Source organism: Bos taurus, chromosome 29, assembly GCF_002263795.3.
Source record: "Bos taurus isolate L1 Dominette 01449 registration number 42190680 breed Hereford chromosome 29, ARS-UCD2.0, whole genome shotgun sequence".
Taxonomy (NCBI): domain Eukaryota; kingdom Metazoa; phylum Chordata; class Mammalia; order Artiodactyla; family Bovidae; genus Bos; species Bos taurus.
The window spans coordinates 37,322,696-37,345,441 of NC_037356.1; the positions used below are offsets into that span (position 1 = coordinate 37,322,696).

Genomic DNA, 22,746 nt, shown 5'->3' on the forward strand with positions numbered 1-22,746 from the left:
ATTCTATGGAACGTATTGTGTTTCACTCTGCTGATTTTCTGGAGCATTTGCTCAGATTTTCTTTCTCTTTCATGGTATTGATCATTTTGAGGAGTGCAGGCTAGTTTTTCTATAAAATGTTCCTCGTCAGGGCTTGTCTGAAGGTCCCTCATGATTAGTTGTTCTTATTTTGTCAGGAGTGTCACAAAAATGAAGCTGAGTCCTTCTCGGACATAGTATCAGCTCATCCCATTACCAGTGGTCTCACTCGGGTTGCTTGGATTAAGGTGTTGTCTGCTAGGTAAAGTCACTTATTTCCTTTGTAATGAATATGTCTCTTATGGGCAGAGTCTCTGAGAATATATAAATATTTTGGTCCTCTTCAAATCTTTATCCACTCATAGTAATATTATGGCTGATTCCAGTCTGAATCAGTTATTATCATGATAGTGTCTTGATGGTGATGTTGTAAAGCCTTCATTCTTTTACAGGTGTAATTGCTGACATGGCTTTCTCTGCTGGCTCAGTGGGCGGGAACCAGTTGGCTCAGTGTCTGGAAGGCTGGTGCTGATGGGGCCATGTGTGAGAGCCCTCAGGCTGAGCCTCCGACGGCCACCATCTTGCCTGCCTCCTTGTGGCGCCCGGTGGGCTCCTCTTTGCTCCCTGGCCACCCTCCCTTCACCTTTACAGCTTCCTGCCATTCATCTGTGGAGCTCCTATTATGAGTGGGCACTGTTTTCAGCCACAGAGGAAGTGGGACAAAGCTCCAGACTTAAGGAGCTTATATTCTAGTGGAGAAAATAGACAAACAAATAAACACATTAAAAAATTAGTATTGGGACTTTCCTGGAAGTCCAGTGGTTAAGACTTCGCTTTCCAATGCAGGGAGTGCAGGTTCGATTCCTGATCAGGGAACTAAGATCCCATATGCCTTGAGGTGAACTCCCCCAAAACATTTAAAAAACAGTATCATTTCAGAGAGGAATATGTGCTATAAAAGAAGTAGAACCAAGGAAGGCAGATAGAGAGACTGGAATGGGGATTTAGGACAGGCCTCTGAGAGCCTGTGAGCAGAAATCTGACTGATGAAATGAGCCGTCCTTGCTGAGATCAGGGAGTAGGACATTCCAGGCAGAGGGCATGGCAGGTGCAAAGGCCCTGAGGCAGAAGTTAGTTTGACACGCTGGAGGAGATTACAGAGGGAGAGGGAGCCGGAGATGGAAAGGTTGGCAGTGTCAAGGAAAACATCAGTATGGACTCGGAATTAATCCAGAGGAAATGGGAAATCAAGAGTTTTAAGTGTACAAGGATGTGATATGATTCACCCTTGTGCTTACTCAGTCCTGTTTGACCCTTCTTGACCCTTTAGGCTGTAGGCAGCCAGGCTCCTCTGTCCATGGGGTTTTTCAGGCAAGAATACTGGAGTGGGTTGCCATTTGCTTCTTTATGAGACCTTTTTGACCCAGGGACTGAACAAATATCTCTTGTGTCTCTTGCATTATAGGTGGATTCTTTACCTGCTGAGCCATCGGGAAAATCCTTATGTATATATAGTTATTTAACAAATATTTTTTATAATCAACTTTGTATGTAGATCTAAAAAAGTTTATTTAAACCTTGAAACTCTCCAAGTTTCCTATATCTCAAACCAATGTTACTTCAATAAGTTGATTATATCCATATAAACAGATGAGTCCCTCAGAACGACTGTGTCATTCACTAGCCTGCTATCCAAACCTAAGTCAGCTCTCCCTGTGTTAAAAAATCTTAGACATTAAAAGTAGAGAAGCATGACAATAAGACTTGCAATCCCCAGGACTGAAGAACTGGAAAAGGAATCATTTGCTTACTATGGGATTCAATACAATTTAATCTTGAATCTGAAGGTCATCTGGTTAGGAAATACTGCACAGCTGGGTGGAGGTGGTGGGGACAGCGGGAGCTGTGTTCTGAAGCACTGTCTGCTCGGCAGCCTCAAATCAGGGGCCATTGGAGGCAACAGAACTTAATCCCCTCTGGCTGACCCCAGCTTGCCCAACTCACCCATTTTCACCTTGGAGACCCTGAGGCCCAAAATGGGACAGGGACTCACCCAAGGTCATAATAATGGCTAGTCTCTATTCTACCATCTCTCCTTGTCACTCCCGCCCAGTTCCAGCTGAGAATTCAGACACGATGTAAGCATTAGTCATCCTTATTGTAAAAATGTTATAACAGCCACATTAAAAGAGATCTCACCCAGCACCCTCACACAACACGGCCTTTCGTTCTCGAAGAGGGACTGTGTGAGGCTCCGGGGCGTGGTGGGTGTTTAGTCTCATCAGTATGGAGGTGGGTGCGCTGAGGGGCACTGTGTTGGTTCCAAGGAATGTTTATCAGAATGGCTGTGAGAATGTGAATCCTGGGGTCTCAGAGACCAGCATTTGCTCTCAAGCTCCACCACCTCCTCTGTGACCTTGGGCAAGTTTCTGAACCTCTCTGAGGGAAAATGAGTATGACCGGAATGTCAGCTCTCTTGCTCTCTGAAGTGAAGTATTAGCATATGTTATATAATGTCTCAGCAGGGGCCTGAGCAGCCCCTGTAACCAAGTACATTAACATTTCTGCAGCAAAATATATGATTTTTCATACCGCACAGAATAAAGACCATGAAACAACCCTGCATCATTTCAGGTCGGGAAGGCCACTCACAGAGTTATGAAAACCCCAGTGGTACCTGAGGGCTTCAGAACTGCAGTAAAGGATTGTGTAAGTGCAGTGCCAAGTAGTTAAGGAGAGGCAGGTCCTATGACAATCATTTTCTCTTTCAATCTCCCAGCATCGCCAGGAGGTGGCTGTTAATGTCACCACTTTCGTGGACAAAAGTCGCGGAGGATACTAGAGGTTAAGGGAGAGTGGCTATGTGTACACGTAAAACTGATTCACTTTGCTGTATGCCTGAAACTAACACCACATTTTAAGTCAATACTGTAGGCCAATAAAATTTCTTTTTAAGAAAAAGACAAGAAATCCAGATCCTAGTATTAAGAGGAAGAGATGAGATTCGACTTCAAAGCCTGGGAGAGTGTGCTAAGTCGCTTCAGTTGTGTCCGACTCTTTGTGACCCCATGGACTGCAGCCCGCCAGGCTCCTCTGTCCATGGAATTCTCCAGGCAAGCATACTGGAGTGGACTGCTGTGTCCTCCTCCAGGGGATCTTCCCAACCCAGGGATCGAGCCCGTGTCTCTTACGTCTACCTGCATTGGCAGGTGGGTTCTTTACCACCAGCGCCACCTGGGAAGCCCACCTGCTTCCAACTCTGCCATGTTGACCCCGGCCGTGCAGAGATGGCTTCTTGACTTCTCTGCTCCCTGGGACTCTGGAGTTTAGAAACAGAGTCGCCAGCCAGCGGAGTGGATTGGGAGGGTGGGATGCAGCTGGGAATAGGTTGGGAGGTCAGTTGGCTGAGCCAGACACTTATACCAAAGCAGTAGGTGTTGGTTGCTAGAGCCTGGGATGCCCACCTTAAACCTCTGCAAAACTTCCCAAGGGTCCAGCATACTTTGGCACTGACTAGACATTCAGCTGGCTCCCTGCTTGCCCCAGTGTAAAGGCTTCTTTATTTATCTTTTAATTAATTTGTTTCTTTCTGGCATCACTGCGTCTTCATTGCTGAGCACAGGCTTTCTCTAGTTGTGGTGAGCAGGGGATACTCTCTAGTTGTGGTGCGTGGGCTTCTCATTGCGGTGGTTTGTCTTGTTGCAGAGCACGAGCTCTAGGGTGTGTGAGCTTCAGTAGTTGCTGCTCGAGGGCTTTAGAGCGCCAGCTCAGTAGCTGTGGCTCACGGGTTATTTGCCCAGTGGTATGTGGAATCTTCCTGCACCAGGGGTTGTACCCTTGTCCCCTGCATTGGCAGGAGGATTCTTAACCAGTGGACCACTCAGGGAAGTCCTGAAGGCCTCTTTTGACACCATGGGGAGAGACACTGGCCAGAGATCTTACCCATCATTGGAGTTCAGGGGCTGAGAAAGCAACAATGTCTTCTCAGCATTTAAGTCAGGGCTCAAGCACTTTTGTGAGGAAGAATGGGGGAAGCCTTGTGGTGCCAGGCTACTGGTGAGGAGAACGGGTGACATGGAGAGTGAAAGTTCACTGCCCCACGTGCTCTTGCCTCCAAGCCCGCTCACCCTCTGGAAAGATACATGTTAGATCCCCCAGGTTGTTTGGCAAAGACTTGGATATCTCCTGCTCTCCATCACATTCTCATCCTTGAGAACTCCTACTCATCCTCTAAGACCCCTCTCAACTGACCCTGTCAAAGTTATGGCCTCTCATCTCTATTCTTTGCAAAGCACTTTGTTCTGATGCCCGGATTAGCACTTCTACTTGATCATAATCAACTATGAGTATACCTCTGTCCCCCACCATGGTGAGGGGCTGGTACAGAGCCTGGCTGAAAGGGAGGGAGGAAGGGAGGGAGAAGAGAAGGAGTCATGAAAAGAGGAAAGGAAGGAAGGGAGGAAGGGCACCTTCCTGACTAAGGTTTGGGATAAGCAAGAATGTGAAAGGAGTTTGAGCCACCTTGGAAGCTTCCTAGACAACAAGACTTATGAAGGGGAGTGTAGGGTGATGCTACGACCCCACAGCCCAGACGTGGGCTTGAATTTAGAGAAACCAGAAGCTGAATTCCGGCTTTACCTCTTAGTGACTGTGACCTTGAGCAAGTCAGTTTGAGTTCTCATCTGGAAAACTGAGACTTCAGTGGGTCCAACGGAAAGTAATTAGAGAGCATGTGCTGTATGTAAAAGCAGGTAAACACACATGCTACCACCACCCAGGGAACCCAAATTTATTTCCTGGACTTGAACTCATGGGTCTGGTTGGCCACGTGGCCATTGACCGCTCTGGCCTTCGGCTGCTAAATGGCACAAGATGGCCTTGGAGATTCAGGCTGAACATTCCCCCGTGTCTTCTCAGCTTCCCCTCTGAACCTGGATTTGGGTCTGGATTTGTTTAGAGAGTGGAGGTGGATGATGGTGGGAGGGGTGGGGCCCCTTGGGGCTGATGGGCACATGCTGAGCCAGGGTTGGTCCCCATTCTGTTCCAAGCCCGAGATACCTCCTGCTGAGAAGGACTGTGTTGCCTTCCTAGGAAGGGTGCCAGTGACTTCCAACAGCTTCTAGATATTGACATTAAGGGCGCCCTTCTCTTAAGGGGGCCCTTCTCTTAAGGGGGCTTTAGACCATCTCAGGAAGGTGTCAGCATCACTCCCTGAGAGTTGGGGGGATTTTCGCCTCTTGCCCACACACAAGCTTCATTCACCCAGAAACTGCTGCTCCAGCAGCTCTCGGCAACTTTGACCCAGAGTCCCTCCTGTGAGCCGGTGGGTGGGGACGGGCCCCCTGGAAAATCCTGCATGACCCAGCAGAGTTTCAGCTTCTACTGAAACCCAACCCTGCCCTTTGCACAGAAGGCTGGGCTCTGGGGGATTTTATTCTTGCATTTCACATACCTGAGTTTCTAGCTAAACATGGCAGGCCCTATCCTGCCTCTGGGCCTTTGCACGTGCTGTGCCCCCCTACCCAGAATGCCCCTCTCCTCCTCTCACTTGCGGACACTGCCTGGCACAGTGGGAAGGGTGACTGGAGAACAAACTTGGATTTCTATTCTGGCTCTGTCACCACCAAGCTCTGCGACCTTGGGTTAGTAATAGTTCCTCTGAGCCACTTTGTCAGTAAATGGGTCTCATAATAGCACCTCCTCACAGGGTTTTCATGTGGGTTCTGTGTGACAACATATATAAAGCTCTTGTTTCAGTAAATATGCCCCAATGAAATGTCCCTTGACCATCAAGGCCTGGCTCAAAAGTCACCTCTCCTGCAGTAACTTCCTGAGCAGGCAGTCTAGGAAACCCTCTGTCTGGGTTCCAATCCTGCTTTGCCTCTTATGAGCCCTGGTTCTGGGAAGTTCCTCCACCTCTCTTGGACCCTAAATTTCCCCATTTGTAAAGTGGGAATAATAGTACTTATCTGACTGGTGAGTCGGGGGTCGTTTCCGCACCCAAATAAACATAAAGAGCGTCTCAACACAGTCAGCTTGCTGGTGGGGCCAGGGGTGCCCCTCTAAAAAAAAAAAAAAAATAGTACTTATCTGTGAGCATCGTGATGAAAACAAAAGAATTTAAAAAACATCCGAGTAAGCACACAAGACTCATTGGCAGGGGCAGTGATATGATTCAAGCAATTCACAAAGCTTTTTTCACATGTGTTGTCATTTTTTAAAAGTGTTGCTTTCATTTTCATCTTTACATTACATACAATGTAAAATTACAGAATTTAGCAATGTCGGAAATACAAAGGAAAAAACCTACCTGTAATAAAAACTGTTGTTATTACCCTGTTATAGAGCCTTCTAGAAATGGCAACCTACTCCAGTATTCTTGCTTAGAGAATCCCATGGACAGAGGAGCCTGGTGGGCTACAGTCCATAGGGTCACAAGAGTCGGACATGACTTGGCGACTAAACCACCACCACCAGACATTTAGTCAGAAATATTGCAAACACGCGGAAGTGCACTGAGAGTGTTTGCACAACCCCTAGACATTCCTACCACCCAGACTGAAGAAATGCTGACATTCTTGCCATGTTTTCTCAGATCTATTTTAATAATGAAGAAAACCACACGGATGCAGTTGAAATATTTTCTTATCCCTCCCTCCCCAGAACACTCATGCTCCAAAATGTGGTGTGTCCCTTCTCTTCCATGTTTTATATTTTTATTACACAAAAATGTATCAATACCCAATAGATAGTAAGTCCACCATATTTTCTATACACGGTATCATATTGGACATATTGTTCTACAACTTACTTCTCTTGCTCAGAATACATTTCGAAGATCTAGCCAGGTAGGTAGATATAGATCTAGTTCACTTTTTTAATGAAATAATTCGTTCTATAAATAGAGCACAGTTTCTTTAATGATTTCTTGCTCGTGAGCTGTTAGATTACTTCTAATTTTCTCTGATTACAAGCAGTGCTGTGGTAAAAATCCCTGTGCATGTCTGCGTGTGAACATGTCAGCGAATATTTTTCTAAGCTATAAATAGAAAGGTATCATTTTGGAGTCAAGACATCAGCATCTTCAATTCTATGAGGTCTCATTGGCCATTTTTTCTACACATTTATAGTTATAAGAATGTGATCATTCTGTGTATTTTTTGCTTAATTTTTAAAAATATTTTTTTTATTTAATTAACGTATTTTTTGACTGTGGTGGGTTTTTGTTGCTGCACTCAGGCTTTCTTTAGTTGCGGTGAGCGGGGGCTACTCTTCATTGTGGTACACAGGCTTCTCACTGCGATGGTTTCTCTTGTTTTGAAGCAAAGTCTCTTGGTGCATGGGCCTGAGTAGTTGTGGCTCACAGGCTTAGTTGCTCTGCGGCATGTGGGATCTTCCCTAACCAGGGATCGAACCAGTGTCCCTTGCACTGCAAGGCAGATTCTTAACCACTGGACTGCCAGGGAAGCCCTCACCCTTTGTATTTTATTTATATTCAGCTTTTACCACTTATTGCACACATGCACACACACATCTATCACACACATACATTGTGCTTATTGATTCTGCAGGGTCTTCTTGGTTACTTACTGGGGCCAAGGTACTGGAGTTTTATGTGATCTTGTTTTAGTCCTGTGAGGTTTTTATTACCTGTGAGGTGAGGGAGGCAAGCTGGGCATATGAAGAGATTCACCCAAGGTTTTCACAGTAAGGAAGAAGCTGGTTTTCAAACCCGAGTTTCTTCAGTTCCAATCCAGTGCTATTTCTGCTGCCGAAAACCTGGTAGATGGTTCTACCCAAACCAGATTCTAGGACCCCATCCAAGACCAACTGAATTGGGATGTCCGCCTCTTGCCATGGTCTGAATTCTTACGGGGGATCAAGAAGATGCAGTTAGTAAAAGGCCAGTGTCTCTGGCCTGCTGGGCTTACTTGGAGTCATATCCTTCCTGTTATGCCTTGGGAATTTTTTTTTTTTTTTTCACAATCCTCTATGCTCTCTGATGTCCCATCTTACCATCTGGTAGATGCAGGGAAGGTATCATCTGGCATGGGAGCCTGAGCAAGCCTTGTGGCCAAGACCAGAGAGCCTTTGCTTTTAAAGGAACTCGTTACCATGGAAACTGCAGTCCCCATCTCATCTCTAGGAATGCTGGATGACATGTTCGTAGAGGTGGGGAAGGGAATAGTGAGTTGTGAGTGTGAGGCAGCTCTGCTAAGCTTCCTAAGAAAGGTGGGGAGGCAGGAAGAAAGAAGGATGTTTGGGGGGAACTGGAATTGTCCCTTTGCAGAGAAAACTGAGGCACCCTCAGATCCATCTTTATGCCTGGGATGAACATAAAGATAGTCAATGGCCAGCTGCCCTTCCATGTCCATTCAGGACTGAATAGGAGAAAGTGGATCAAAGCTTTAGAGTGGGGGATGTAATGGCAGCTGTACCAGTCCTAAACATGTTACATATGCCATCCATGCACTCCTCAAAGCAATCCGATGTGGTCCATGTATTATGCCCAGCGCCAGGTTAAAACCCATCTAACAGAGCCCAGAGACTTTCCCAAGGTTGCACAGCTGGTGATCGACAGGGATGGGTTCAGATCGCTATTCTATCTGTTCCCAAGGTCCCCACTCTAAATCATGAAAAAAGAACTTCCTGTTTGTTTCTTGTTTGGTTATTACAGATAAGCTTACTATGAACATATACATAAAACTCTTTATATGAACATGTGGTTTCATAAAATGAATGACTGTATCTATTTGCATTCCCAGTGACACTATAGGAGCATTCCAGTTCCCCTGTATTCCTCACCAGTACTTGGTTGGCACTATCAGTATTTTGAATATTGCCTGTTTTAAAAGTGTGGAGACGTGGCTCACCAGCACCTGATTGTGTTTCCTTAATGATTCATGGGGCTTTCTGGGTAGCTCAGCTGGTAAAGAATCTGCCTGCAATGCAGGAGACCCTGGTTCAATTCCTGGGTTGGGAAGTTCCCCTGGAGAAGGGATAGACTATGCACTGCAGTATTCTTGAGCTTCCTTGGTGGCTCAGACAGTAAAAAATCTGCCTGCAATGTGGGAGACCTGCCTTCAATCCCTGGGTTGGGAAGATCCCCTGGAGGAGGGCATGACAACCCACTCCAGTATTCTGGCCTGTAGAATCCCTGTGAACAGAGGAACCTGGAGGGCTACAGTCCATGGGGTCACAAAGAGTCGGACACGACTGAGCGACTGAGCACAGTACAGCACAATGATTCATGACGTTGAACGTTTTTGTGTTCATTTTTGTGTTCACATCGAATATGTGTATGTCTGATAAAATGTCTGTTCTTATATTAGTAACTGTTCCACTAGTAACTTGCTACTAGTAACTGTGTTGCTACAAGACAATAAATGTGTTGGAACCTGAAAAAAGAATTTCCCGAGAGTGCTGACTGTGAAGCAGATGCCTCGGTGCTAGGGAGGCTGTGGATTCTGCCATTCCCGGGATCATCCCATTCACTCTCTCCTCCCTAATACCTGCCCCAGGCCCTGCACATGGTCTGAGTTCGGCACATGTTAATGGAATTGAATGTGGACCAGCAATAGACTCATTTCTCAGCTTTCAGGATAACGTCGCTCACACGCCCTCACTTTCTTGAGCATGAAAAGAGGAGTTCCAGGAACTGAACATACCCCAAAGCCGGTGGTGTTGCTTGATCTAATCTTTGAGCTTCCTCTCAATGCAGATTGTGAGTTGTTGTCCTTCACCTCCCCTGGGTTTGGTGATGGAAAGTGGGGGAATTCAGTCTGGCATGAAGGGAGGATGTCAGGCAGGGGAGCATCCTGGGTTGTACAATATGGTGACAAAAGACAGTCAAAAAGGTTGATTTCTTTGACCCGGGTGACTGAGGACCTTCGGGTTTGGGACCCTTGAAACCTTTGCCATCACCTTGCTCTGTCAATCATGTGCTGTCTTAGCTTGGGCTGCTACAGCAAAATACCACAGACTGGGCGGTTTAAATGTTTGTGGCTTAAACAACAAACATTTGTTTCGCACAGTTCTGAGGCTAAGAAGTCCAAGATCAAGGTGCCAGCAGCTTCAGTGTCTGGTAAGGGTCCTCTTCCTGGTTTGCAGACGGCCACCTTCTTGCTATACTCTCACAGGATAAAGAGATCTTAGGTCTCTCGCTTTTTTTTCCCCCATGATGAGGGCCCCACACTCATAACCTCATCTCACCCAAGTTATCTCTCAAAGCCCCACTTCCTCATACCATCACAGTGGAGATCAGGGCTTCAACATATTAATTTTTGCTACTGCTAAGTCACTTCAGTCGTGTCCGACTCTGTGAAACCCCATAGATGGCAGCCCACCAGGCTCCCCAGTCCCTGGGATTCTCCAGGCAAGAACACTGGAGTGGGTTGCCATTTCCTTCTCCAATTATTGAAAGTGAAAAGTGAAAGTGAAGTTGCTCAGTCATGTCCAACCCTCAGCGACCCCATGGACTGGAGCCTTCCAGGCTCCTCTGTCCATGGGATTTTCCAGGCAGGAGTACTGGAGTGGGGTGCCATTTCCAATTTTTAGGAAGACACAAATATTCAATCCATAGCCTGTGCCTTGAGTTTTCCTTGTGTCCCTAAGCCCTTCCTAAGTATAGTGAGAGAGAATGAGATGGAACAAACAAAAATCTTGTAAAATAAGTTAAATACATTTAAGACACCAAGTTGCTGACTTTGTCTTTTTCCAGGGGGTTGGGGGGAGGGGATTTCAGCCCAATCTTGCTGGGTTTAGAAAGGCCCCAGTGGGTGCCGCCTGGTCTGTTCACTGTAGTCATGGATGTCGGTCACCTCTGGAAGCCATGAGCCATACTGTCCAACTGAGCCTCCAGGACAGCCTCGGTCTCTGTGATAAACTCAGCCTAACCTCTCTAAGTCCCTTCAAAGATGGGGCACAGCTCTTCCCTCTGAATCAAGTCATACATTACTTGTGTGAACCAACCATGCTTCTTTCTAATTTTAATGGAATTATAGCCTCTCTGGGTTTTCTTTCCAGTTGTTTTAACAATTGCCTTCCATCGAGTTTAGGGTTGACACGTACACACCGCTAGTGGGGAAGGAGAGGGTAGGACAAATTGAAAAAGTAGCGTTGATATATATACACTATCATGTGTAAAATCAAGAAGTAGCAGGAAGCTGCTGTATAACACAGGGAGCCCAGCCCAGCACTCTGTGATGGCCTAGAGGTGTGGAATGGAGGGGGAGGGAGGCTCAAGAGCAAAGGGATACATATATATACAACTATGAGTAATTCTTATTGATTACTGTAGTCATGCAGAGACCATCACAACATTGTAAAGAAATTCTCCTCCAGTAAAAAAAAAAGAAAGGAAAAAAGAAAAAGAGAAGAAGCCCAAATGCTTAGATGCAAGAGGAGGCAGTTGGCCAGAGAACAGGGGAAAGAGTGTTCCAACCTGAGGAAGTTGCAAATGCAGAGACTGGAAAGCAGAAGGAGGGGGAGAGACAGAGACGGAGAGAGAAATGAAGGACTTCTAAAAGCAGAAACGTGTTCAGTATGTTCGGGGCATAGAAGGGGATGATAAGATGATTAAAGAAACCCCAAAGGGACATGAAGACGCTCATGGGCCATGAGGACACTTAGGTCTCATTCTGTGGGCCATGGAATTTAAGAAGGAATGTTAGGAGAATCAGTCTGGGGGGAGTATGGAGAATTGATACGGGTGGGGAGCATGATGGCTGGGGACCACTAAGAGACTGCTGTAAGCCATCCAGATGGGAGCTGAGGGTGACCTGCTTCAGGTAATGGTGTTTGAGAAACGATAATATCTGATGTTGGAGCAGGTACAGGAAACAGGCATTCTCAAATCTTGCTGCTGAGATAGCTGATGCAACTTTCTGGAAAGCAATTAAGGAATATGTAACAAAGCTTAAAAAACGGGTATTACCTTTGATTTAATAATTCCCTTTCTAGGACTTATTCTACAAAAATAATTAAGAATGTGCAATTCATCTCAATATTAATTATAAAAGGAAAATGTTGAAAACAAATGTCCAACACTAGATATCAAAACATATGTACACAAATAACATTTTAGACATTAAAACCATATTTTAAGAGAAAAATTAAAACAGATAACCAACAAGGGCCTACTGTGTAGCACTGGGAACTCTACTCAATATTCTAATAACCTAAATGGGAAAAGGATTTGAAAAAGAATAGATACATATATGTGTGTGCATGCGTGCTGCAGTTGTGCCAACACTTTGCGACCCCCTGGACTGTAGCCCCCAAGGCTCCTCTGCCCATGGGATTCTCCAGGCAAGAATACTGGAGTGCATTGCCGTGCTCTCCTCCAGGGGATCTTCCCCACCCCGGGACTGAACCCGCATCTCTTATGTCTCCTGCATCGATAGGCGGGTTGTTTACCACTTGCTACTTGGGAAGCCCTACCAGGAAAGTCCCTAAAATAAAGATTATAAAAGAAAACAAAGAATTTTAGAGGTTTACTGTTCCACTAAGGATCATTGTTGTTGTCAGTCACAATGGCACCCCACTCCAGTACTCTTGCTTGGCAAATCCCATGGACGGAGGAGCCTGGTAGGCTGCAGTTCACGGGGTTGCGAAGAGTCGGACACGACTGAGCGACTTCCCTTTCACTTTTCACTTTCATGCATTGGAGAAGGAAATGGCAACCCACTCCAGTGTTCTTGCCTGGAGAATCCCAGGGACGGGAAAGCCTGGTGGGCTGCCGTCTACAGGGTCACACGGAGTCGGACACGATGAAGTGACTTAACAAAAAAAAAAGTCATGTCCAACTCTGTGACACCATGGACTGCAGCATGTCAGGCTTCCTTGTACTTCACTATCTCCTTGAGTTTGCTCAAACTCATGTCCATTGAGTCAGTGATGCCATCCAACCATCTCATCCTCTGTTGCCCCCTTCCCCTCTTGCCCTCAGTCTTTCCCAGCATCAGGGTCTTTTCCAACGAGTTGGCTCTTTGCATCAGGTGGCCAAAGTATTGGCCCTTCACTTCAGCGTTAGTCTTTCCAGTGAATAGTCAGGGCTGATTTCCTTTAGGATTGACCAGTTTGATCTTCTTGCAGTCCAAGGGACTCTCAAGAGTCTTGCCAGCACTACAATTTGAAAGTGTCAATTCTTAGGCGCTCAGCCTTCTTTATGGTCCAACTCTCACATCTGGACAGGACTACTGGAAAAACCACAGCTTTGACTATACAGATCTTTGTTGGCAAAGTGATGTGTCTGCTTTTTAATACGCTGTCTAGATTTGTCATGGCTTTTCTTGCTGCTGCTAAGTCGCTTCAGTCATGTCCGACTCTGTGCAACCCCAGAGACGGCAGCCCACCCGTCCGTTGGATTCTCCAGGCAAGAACACTGGAGTGAGTTGCCATTTCCTTCTCCAATGCATGAAAGTGAAAAGTGAAAGTGAAGTCGCTCAGTCATGTCCGACTCTCAGCGACCCCATGGACTGCAGCCTACCAGGCTCCTCTGTCCATGTGATTTTCCAGGCAGGAGTACTGGAGTGGGGTACCATTGCCTTCTCCAATGGCTTTTCTTAGCTATTAGTAAATAAAACTAGTATTAAACTTAGAAAACAAAGAACAAAAATAATTGCTCTCCATCAACAACCTCAAAGGACTTTTCTAAAAACAACAACAAAAAAACCATTCACTGGAATTCCATACTCTTCGGCTCAGGCTCCTCCCCCTAAATTCCCTGGGGGTATTAGTCATTGATTGGCTCTTCCTTTCCAACCAGTTCTCCTGCGGCCTCAGAAGTGAGGCAAGGGAGTTCAGGTGGCTCTGAAGCCAGGCTGTGTGGAGAACAAGTGGAGAAGAGGTGGGGACGCTTTTGGCTGGGCTGCCAGACCTCATCTTGTCATTGTTGTGGGGCCAGGGGACACAAGCCATCCCAGAGGCTCCGGCCCTGGGAAAGGACAGTTTCCTCCCTTCTGCGCATCTTTACAGTCAGGGCCCTTTTAGGACTTGGTCCCTGAGGCTTGACTGGGTGCTGAGTCGTATCACCTTTGTTTATTGTTTAGTTGCTCAGTCGTCTCTAACTCTTCTGTGATGCCATGGACGGCTCCTCTGTTCACGGGATTTTCAAGGCAAGAATACTGGAGTGGGTTGCCGTTTCCTTCTCCAAAAGGGTGGTACTCCACCACGGGGAGTCGAAACCGGACCGCCTAGGTCAAAACCAGGAATCCTAACCGCTAGACATGTGGGAGACAACGGGATATATCACCTTTGGGGGTGGGCTATCTGAGTTCAGGGCTGGCTGAGCATGGTAGAGTTGGGAGGAGTTTGGAAGCCCACCTGAGTGGTCAGAGATCTCTGCGCCTTACCCTCGGCATGGTTACTGAACCAGAAAGCAGGATGCTGGATTCAAGTCCAGTGGAGTAGACTGGTTAAGAGTGTGGGTTCTTGAAACAGTCAGCCTGGTTTCGAATCCTTGTTCAGTCACTCAGTTGCTGTCGTGTCCGATTCTATAGGTTAGACTTCTAGCTTTGCTATTTTCTAGCTGTGTCAACTCAGGCAAATCACTACTAAATTTTTTGCTCCTTGGTTTCCCTACTTTGTGGACTCTCTATGAGAATTCAATCAGTTAATTCATCTAAAGTATTTTTAAAAGGACTGGTGTATGAAAGTAGTGAATAAATGTCAACTGTATCACTGAGCTGTGCCTGGAGATTGTAGGGGGTACTCGGCATGTCTTGGGGCCTCCACTTTCCCCATCAGAGCAATGGGAAGAACCACAATGTCCTTCCCTTATTCCCTATCCTTTGAACTTGAGATCCTTGAGATGGGCAATGACTCTCAGTGTAGGTTGCAAGTAGAACACTAGGTGCCCATCTGGTTGTCTCCCAAATGTCCGTCTGCAAACTGGGAATGGCAGTCCAGGGCCCACCCAGTGACTCTCAGGGCCAGAGGTCAGTTGGACATTTCTGGACCGCTCTCTGAACCAGTGCTGCCCTCTGTGAATATCTGGGCCCCCAGCTCCAGCCTGGGAGGCAAGCCATCCTGGAGTCAACTAGTCTTCATCACCTTTCTCAGGTAACAAAAGTGGGTCTGCATGAACATGATTCATGGTGATGTCCAGGCCATCAGGCCCACGCTGCTCCCAAAGCTTGTGGGCTCTGCAGCCCCAGGGGCCTGGTCCTAGTCCTGGAGAGGAGCGCACTCTGCCCTTTCCGCAGCAGTTCCCCGGAGCAACAGCTGGGGAGAACGCTGCACTGGGGTCTGTGGGCCTTGGGGTACACATGGGATGCTTAGAATCTCATAGGACTTATGGCAATGAAACTGCTCACAAAGTACAGACTTGCCTGTTGGCTGGGGTCACAGAGGAAAAGTCCAGGGTGTGAGGAGAGGCTAGAACAGAGAGTTGAATTTGGGTTCTGGAAGACCTTCAGAAGCTTAAAGCCAAGGGCAGGGCGGGCACTGGGCGGGAGAGAGAACTGTGTTCCTGCTCGTTGTTGTTCAGTCACTCAGTCGTGTTTGACTCTCTGTGACCTCATAGACTACAGCATGCCAGGCTTCCCTGTCTTTCAGCATCTCCTGGAGCTTGCTCAAATTCATGTTCCATTGAGTTGGTGATGCCATCTAACCATCTCGTCTTCTGTCATCCCCTTCTCCTCCGGCCTTTGATCTTTCCCTGCTTAAGTTGATCACTTAACCTAGCAACATGTCCTTAAAAACTCTTGGTTACTTTTTCTTGCAAATATGTTTTACATGTTGTGATTTCCTAACCAATCTCTCCTTTCTTTCTAGACAAATGAGTGGTCTCCGGTTGGGTTTTGTTGTTGTTGTTGTTGTTGTTATATTTACTATTAGAAACTACATAGCCTCAGACTTTTTACTTAATAGGGCAGCAGCTCAAGGTGCTCCAAGGCACTGAGCTCCCTGGCTGCATCATCTCCCTTAATCCTCACGGCAAGCCTGCTGTGTGAGTGCTTGTTGCTCCTGTTTTACAGAAGGGCCATTGAGGCTCAGTGAGGTCAATGATTTGCCCGAGTCACATAGTTACAAATGGGCTCAGCCGGAAAAAAATAATTGAGAACTTTCCAATTTCCGATTCGGGGATGCTTACTACTATGTAGTACTGTATTCCTGATCGTTTCTTTAGGAAAGGTTCCCAGAAGTGGAATTACTGGATCAGAAGGGCCTGGTTTGTTTTTTATTTTTAAGGCTGTTGACACATGTGCTCACAAACACTTTACACTGATATTAAAGAAAGAAAGATATGCTTTCAGCAAATATCACCTTCCATGTTCCCCACACTGGTTCTTCTTCTTCATTAAAAAAAAAAAAAAATTTATTTATTTGGCTGCACCAGGTTGTAGCATGTGAGATCTAGCTCCCTGACCAGGGATCAAACCTGGCCTCCCTGCACCTGGAATCTTAGTCACTGAATCACCAAGAAAGTCCTTCTCCACCATTCTTTCGCTTCTGCACAGCATCTCTCCATCCATCATCCACTCAGTGAGCATCTACCATGCACCCACCTGTTCCTTGAGACATCGATGGCGCCGGGGCTGCAGGTTCCCTCAGCTACGGTAGATGGTGTTTATCTCACTCCCCTATGTGGGTGTGCCGGGTGTGGCCAGGCCTGAGTTCCCACAGCCCCTACAGGGACCTGAAACTCTCCCCGCAGGCCTTGTTCTGACACTGGGCTGGCCAGCTGGGGCATCGACTGGGAAAACACCCCCCTTTCCCTCAGTGTCTGTACCTCCTCCCTCCCTGTGTCTCTCATTTCCCAGAAGCCAAGGGGAAATCCCACGGGCCTGGGTGACCCAGGAAGGGGAGGAGTGGCCCATTTTCTTGGGCTTTGGGAAAGGTGGCTCTGCAGTGCATTCATTTTCCCCGTCCTCTGTCTCCTTCACTTCCTCCTTCCCTGGCATCTTCCTCTTGCCACCCCAGGTAACGTCCTGCCCCACTCTGCTTGGGACTAGCCTAAAAAAGCTGCCACCTTCCTGGGCCAGAGGTAGCTCTCTCAGCTTCTTTCCTCTTGCTGGGAAATCCTCCCCTCCTTTCCTTATCCCTCTTGATCCATAAGTTTCCAGAATGTGGGCTCAACTCAAGACTGTTTCCTGGGTATACAAGAGAATTTGAGGCTTCCCTGGTGGCTCAGAGAGTAAAGAATCTGCCTGCAATGCAGGAGACCTGGGTTTGATCCCTGGGTTGCGAAGATCCCCTGGAGAAGGGAATGGCAACCCACTCCAATATTCTTGCCTGGAGAATCCCCATGGACAGAGAGCCTGATGAGCTATAGTCCATGGAGTCACAAAGAGCTGGACATGACTGAGCAATTAACACACACACAGGAGAGTTTCAGGTGGTAAATGAACTGAGCATTAAATAACACTGAGCTACTTAGCAAGAAAAGTTTTCAATTATTTTATTTTCAGGGCTCTGTCATTCTTGCTGATCTCCTCAAAGAGTCTCTAATTGATGATGGTGTGTCTTTCAACATTTATAATGTGGCTTTATTTTTATTTATGTGGGAGAATATAGGACTTTATTCATTTTTATTTTTTGGCCACACTGTGCAGCATGTGGGATCTTAGTTCCCTGCCCAGCGATCAAACCCACACACTCTGCATTGGAAGCATGGAGCATTAACCACTGGACCACCAGGGAAGTCCCTAATGTGGCTTTATTTTTAGTGTATTTATTTTTACAATTCCTTTCTGTTTTAGGCAAGCAATACAAAATACCCATTTATATTGCTATATTTTCTAATTTTTCTGCATACCTACCTCTGTACCTAATCTCATATAGATGGAGTCTATATAAAATCGTGTACAACCATCTATATACATGATTTTTTGAAGTGTAGCCTTTTTTCTCTTTCTTTCATCACTTGTTTCTTTTTTCTCTCCCTCCTCTCTTCTCCCACTGGCAGGACCAGCAGCGTAACTTGCAGGGCTAAGCGCAATATGAAAATGCAGTATCTTATGCTTCAAAATTGTTAAGAATGTTGAGATGGAGACAACTGAGCATTAGACCAAGTCCAAGACTCTTCTAAGTGCAGGGCACAGGCCGCCTGGCTCGTGGGATCTTAGTTCCACCAGCAGGGATTGAACTCATGCCCTTGGCAGCGGAAGCACTGAGTCCTAACCGCCCGTTTTCATAACCTGGTCTGTGTTCTTCCATACGTTCCTCCATGTTCACATAATCATACCAATTTCCATGGAAATCCCTCCAAATGGTATAAGTCTATTTCATTCTTTACAAAGGCTGCATAAGATGTCATGATGTAAATGGACCATCTTTATTTTGCAATTTTCCCAACACATGGGCATTCACTTTTTCCAATTGTTTGCTGTTCAAAAAACTGTAATGAATATTTTTACATTCAGGCATCTTTGCATTGTAAAGTGAAATCTTAAGACAGGGTAAAGTTTCCTTTTCAAATGAATTTATTGCAGAAAAAATGTGAATCAAATTTATGGGAAAATGTGAAACATAGGCAGAAATGAGTTCTGGGAAGTGCGGATCCTGCACTGGGCCCTCTGTGAACTGAGGCCTGGATGGAAGGAGGCTGAGAGGTAATGTCTGCTTTTGTTTCTGCAGCACAGAAGTCCAAACACAAAAGTCAACCTTCACTTGTTGAGATAAGGGACAGGAAAATGCCTGTGACACAGAAAACAAATAGAGTATCGCTGGTATTAATAAACTGCCCTGGCAACAGTTGTCCTTGGAGTTGACACCCCCTGCTCACTGTTTCACTCAGTCAGTTAATCAACAAACACTGTGTTGGGCACCCTAGGGGATGTGGGGCTGACCCAGACTTTGGCCCTGCCCTCCAGGGTTTTCTGATCTAGTTGAAAACATGTGTGCCTTTATGTATGAGAAATATTTTCTCAGACCCACAGAGAGGTGTAGAGAAGTGAGCTAGAGCCCCCCTAATACACACATACAGTTACAGCCTCATACACACTCATATATACGTGCAAAGACATACACATCAGGGTACACATACTGCCACAACCACATACACACATACACACACACCCCACAATCACACACTCAAGCACTGCAGCCAGCATTCCAATTCCCCCATCCGCTCCCCCTTTCCCCAGCACACACAGAAATAACAATTACACTGGAGTTCTGGGACCATTGCTGTGGGAACTGAGATTCTGCAGTTCTAACTTGAGGGTATCTGAATTCTTGCTCCGACTCTGATATTAGCAGCAGAGTCTGTGCTCTGAATTCTGAGTCATTTCACCCTCAGGAGGTCAGGCTGGGCAGCCAACCAGGGAGTTGGTGAGAACAGGCAATTAAAGGTCTGATTGTTTTCTGTCTGAGTGATGGAGTAGCCTAGTTGGATGCTTGTAGGGGAGCTATGTCTGCAGGTTACACGCATGCGTGTGTGTGTGTGTGTGTGTGTGCACATGCACAGGCGTGTATGCTCATCCAGGAGTGAGTCCATGGAATATTCTCAGATGAGGCTGAGATTGTGTAGTAGTCATGCCTGAATCTTCAGCTCTTGTATTATTCAGGCCAGGCCGGGCTAGGCTGTGATAATAAATACATCTCAAAACTCTTCATTTAGTTGTTGCTGAGTCGCTAAGTGGCTTAACACTAAAAAGCCTCACTTCTTACACAAAATTCAAGATGGGTCAACATCCCCCTCCATCCTGTGGTTGAATCTGGAATCCAGGATCTCTAATTCGGCCACAACAGAGCAGAAAGAGATGGAGGAGGCTCATTGACTCTTACCTACCTTGGCCTGGCAGTGGGCACACGTCTTTCCGCCTAGACATCAAGGGCTCCAAACTAAGGACAGGAGAATCTGGAACCTCAGAGGAGTTCCTTAGTAAGCTCACAGTCCCAACCATATCTCCCCTTTACGCTTCTGCAAACCAGAATATCCATGCCCAGCATGGAGCCCATTCCTTAGAGACAGTTCAAATCCTGGCTCTGTCACTTGCTAGCTGGCTGGCTTCAGGCCATGTATCAGCCAGCATCCCAACGGGAAACAGGTGGCACCTTCAAAATAGGAGTTTGAAGGGGTCTTACTTGGAAAGAATAATGTGATAACCAGGTGCTTGGAGCAGCTGAGCTCTCACCACCCTTAGCCAGAGGAGACAAGACCACAGAGCAGTCAATGAGATCCAGAAGGAGAAAGTCAAGCAGAGGTGAGCCCCTGGAGATAAGCAATGACCTTCAGATGAAGGATCAGGCTACCCAAGGGATCGCACGAGAAGGAAGTCAGGAGCATAACTCCACGACTCCACTCCTCCCCTCCCTCGTCTCTCTGTGGGGGCTCACCACTGGCTGAGCCCAACAGAAGCCCAAGGGCCCTACAAGTTGCTGATGTAGTCCAAACAGGTCAGCCTCTCAGGGCAAAGTGGACAGAGGCTCTGGAAGAATAAACAGACACAGTCTGGCACAGACAACTGATTTCTATTTTCTGGGCTTCCCTTCTCTAATTTCTAAAAAGTGGATGCTAATACCTACCTCACTGTGTTATTGAAGGAAAGTGAAATACTGTATGTAAAGACCTGGCATATAATCGGCCCTCGGCAAATGTTAGTTTCTCAGTGTCTGAAGGTACTTCGTAGTCCAACGGCTCCCAGTCCAGGATGTGCCAACTACGCTAAAGTCTGGTGTGAATTTCTCAAACAAATTTTCCAAACCAAAAGTGTTTTTCCTAATAATAACTCCCATTTTCGAGCTACTTATATATGTGAAGTATTTTACTGGTATTGTCTCCTTTTAGCTTTATAATACTTTCTTAAGTGTTATTGTAAACAAGTTGGGACTCTGGCCGAGAGCAGTGAGTAACCCCTCTGTGCTCACTCAGTCAGTGAGTGGGTCTGGCCCCAAAGCCACAGTTGTTCTTTCTGCTCTCCTCTGATTTCTGAGCATGTGTGCACAATAATAGATGAAGTGGGGGATGCTGAGAATTTCTGTGCCCTGAAGGAGGTAAATGCACCCAAGGTTGAGGGCCCTGTCTTAGCAGAGGCCCCATGTAGACACTGCAGGCTCCAATGAGTGCCCCCTACCCTTCACCTGTGTGCCCTCCTCAGGCTGGAGTTCACTCACCCACCACAGCTGTTGCTGGTTAATTTCAGGTCACCCATCTCCGACTCCATCTGACCAGCCCAGCACCACCAGTGCAGAGAGCCAGACCTTGGAGCCAGGTGAGGAAAGATATTACTGGGCTCATAGGCAGCTTTTTGAGACAAAGCAGGTGGTCTGCTGGTGTGATGGAAAAGGGAAATGGGTTTTTATGGTACCAGGGAGGTTCCCTAACTTCAGATAACACTTCTCCTTCCTGACCCAATGTCTAAAGTTCCACTACTAGTTTCAGTTTGAGATCTTAGTGCTACCATCTTTGAGAGGCTATTGATCAAAAATCATGCACATGTGGGCAAAGTATTCAGTGAGCATTTAAAGAGGATTTGTTGAGAACAAGCTAAAGGACTCTTGGTAGGGGTACTGGGGTTCCATCAGATGGGGCCTTATTTAACTCAACAGATGTTTAAGGATCCACTCTGTGCAAAGTCTTGTACAACTCTGGGCAGAAGCAGGAGGCAGGCTCAGGGGAAGAGGACCTGCCATCCACTGAAATGGCCCATCTTTAACCCCATCATCAGCCCCAAGTCCATCTTTCAAGGTTCTGGGGTCATGATCCCATCCTCCTTGGTAGTACCCTCAAAATAGTGGAGGAGTCTGGGAGGCGAAATATGGCCCCATAGTACTGGGAGGAGGTGGGGGTGGGAGAGGGGAGGAGGGATGGGGGTGTCTCTGAGCCCACAACCACCTTTCACACAAGGTAACTCTGGAGGCGGAGGCAAGAGAGAAGAGTTTGTGGGGACTGGACACCCCAGGGTTAACTCATCTTAACCTCTAATCACCTTCGGCCCTACCCTCTCCTGATTGTAAGGAGGATCAAAGGGTCAGGGGAGGAGCCAGCCCAGCCCCCATTTTGCAGACAGGAAGGCTGAGGCCCAGAGCGAGTAGGGGACCGTCCAAGGTTAAGCAGCAGATCCCTGGTGAAGCCCTTGGCCTCTGTCCGCGCCCCTCCACCCACTTCCATCCCTGGGGTCAGCAGCATCAGCATCTGCCAAGGCTCAGCTGATGTCTGGCGCTTCCAGGGGAGCGACTCCAGGTCCGTCTGGTGAATGGGAGCACCCGCTGCGAAGGGACAGTGGAGGTCTGGTTCCAGCAGTCGTGGCAGCCCGTGTGCGGGGCGCTCTGGGAGCTCGATGCCTCCCACGCCCTGTGCAGCTCGCTGGACTGTGGCCGGGCTCACCCGCTGGAACTGCCGGTCCTGCAGACCCCGGAGCCGCCGGCCTGGGCAGCCGCGGGGAACGCCAGCTGGGCCCCGAACACCACAAGTGTCCTGGCCCCTGCCGTCCAGTGCAGCGGCCCCGAATGGCTGAGCTGCAAGGTGGTGGAGCGCGACTGCCGTAGCGACGAGTGGCCTGCCCAGGTCAACTGTACAGGTACGAGCGGACCAACCCGCACCGGCCGCCAGGCCCCCTGCCCGTCCCACCTCCCAAGCCTTCGGCCCCTGCCCCTCCCTCCTGTCCTCAGTTCTGGCCCCTGGGCCCAAGCATCGCCCTCTGAACTGAAACCCCACCCACCAGCGACGCAAATACAACTATACAACTGGTTCCAACACCTGAGGCGCCAGCAGCGCCCCTAGCCCCTAATACATAAATACGCCAGGTTCCCAGCATCTCTTAGCTCTTCGACTCCCCT

The 22,746-nt window shown here is 47.4% G+C and overlaps 1 protein-coding gene across 7 annotated transcripts in view; it reads left to right on the forward strand.

Moving 5' to 3' along the window:
• CD6 (CD6 molecule) overlaps nucleotides 1-22,746 on the forward strand; it is a 45,822-nt gene that overhangs the window by 11,230 nt on the left and 11,846 nt on the right. For all 7 annotated transcript variants that reach the window (XM_005226875.5, XM_005226873.5, XM_005226874.5 and 4 more), the window contains exons 2-3: nucleotides 21,111-21,179; nucleotides 22,137-22,487. In XM_005226875.5, coding sequence (XP_005226932.1) covers nucleotides 21,111-21,179; nucleotides 22,137-22,487 — 420 coding nt within the window. The remainder of the gene's footprint in view (nucleotides 1-21,110; nucleotides 21,180-22,136; nucleotides 22,488-22,746) is intronic.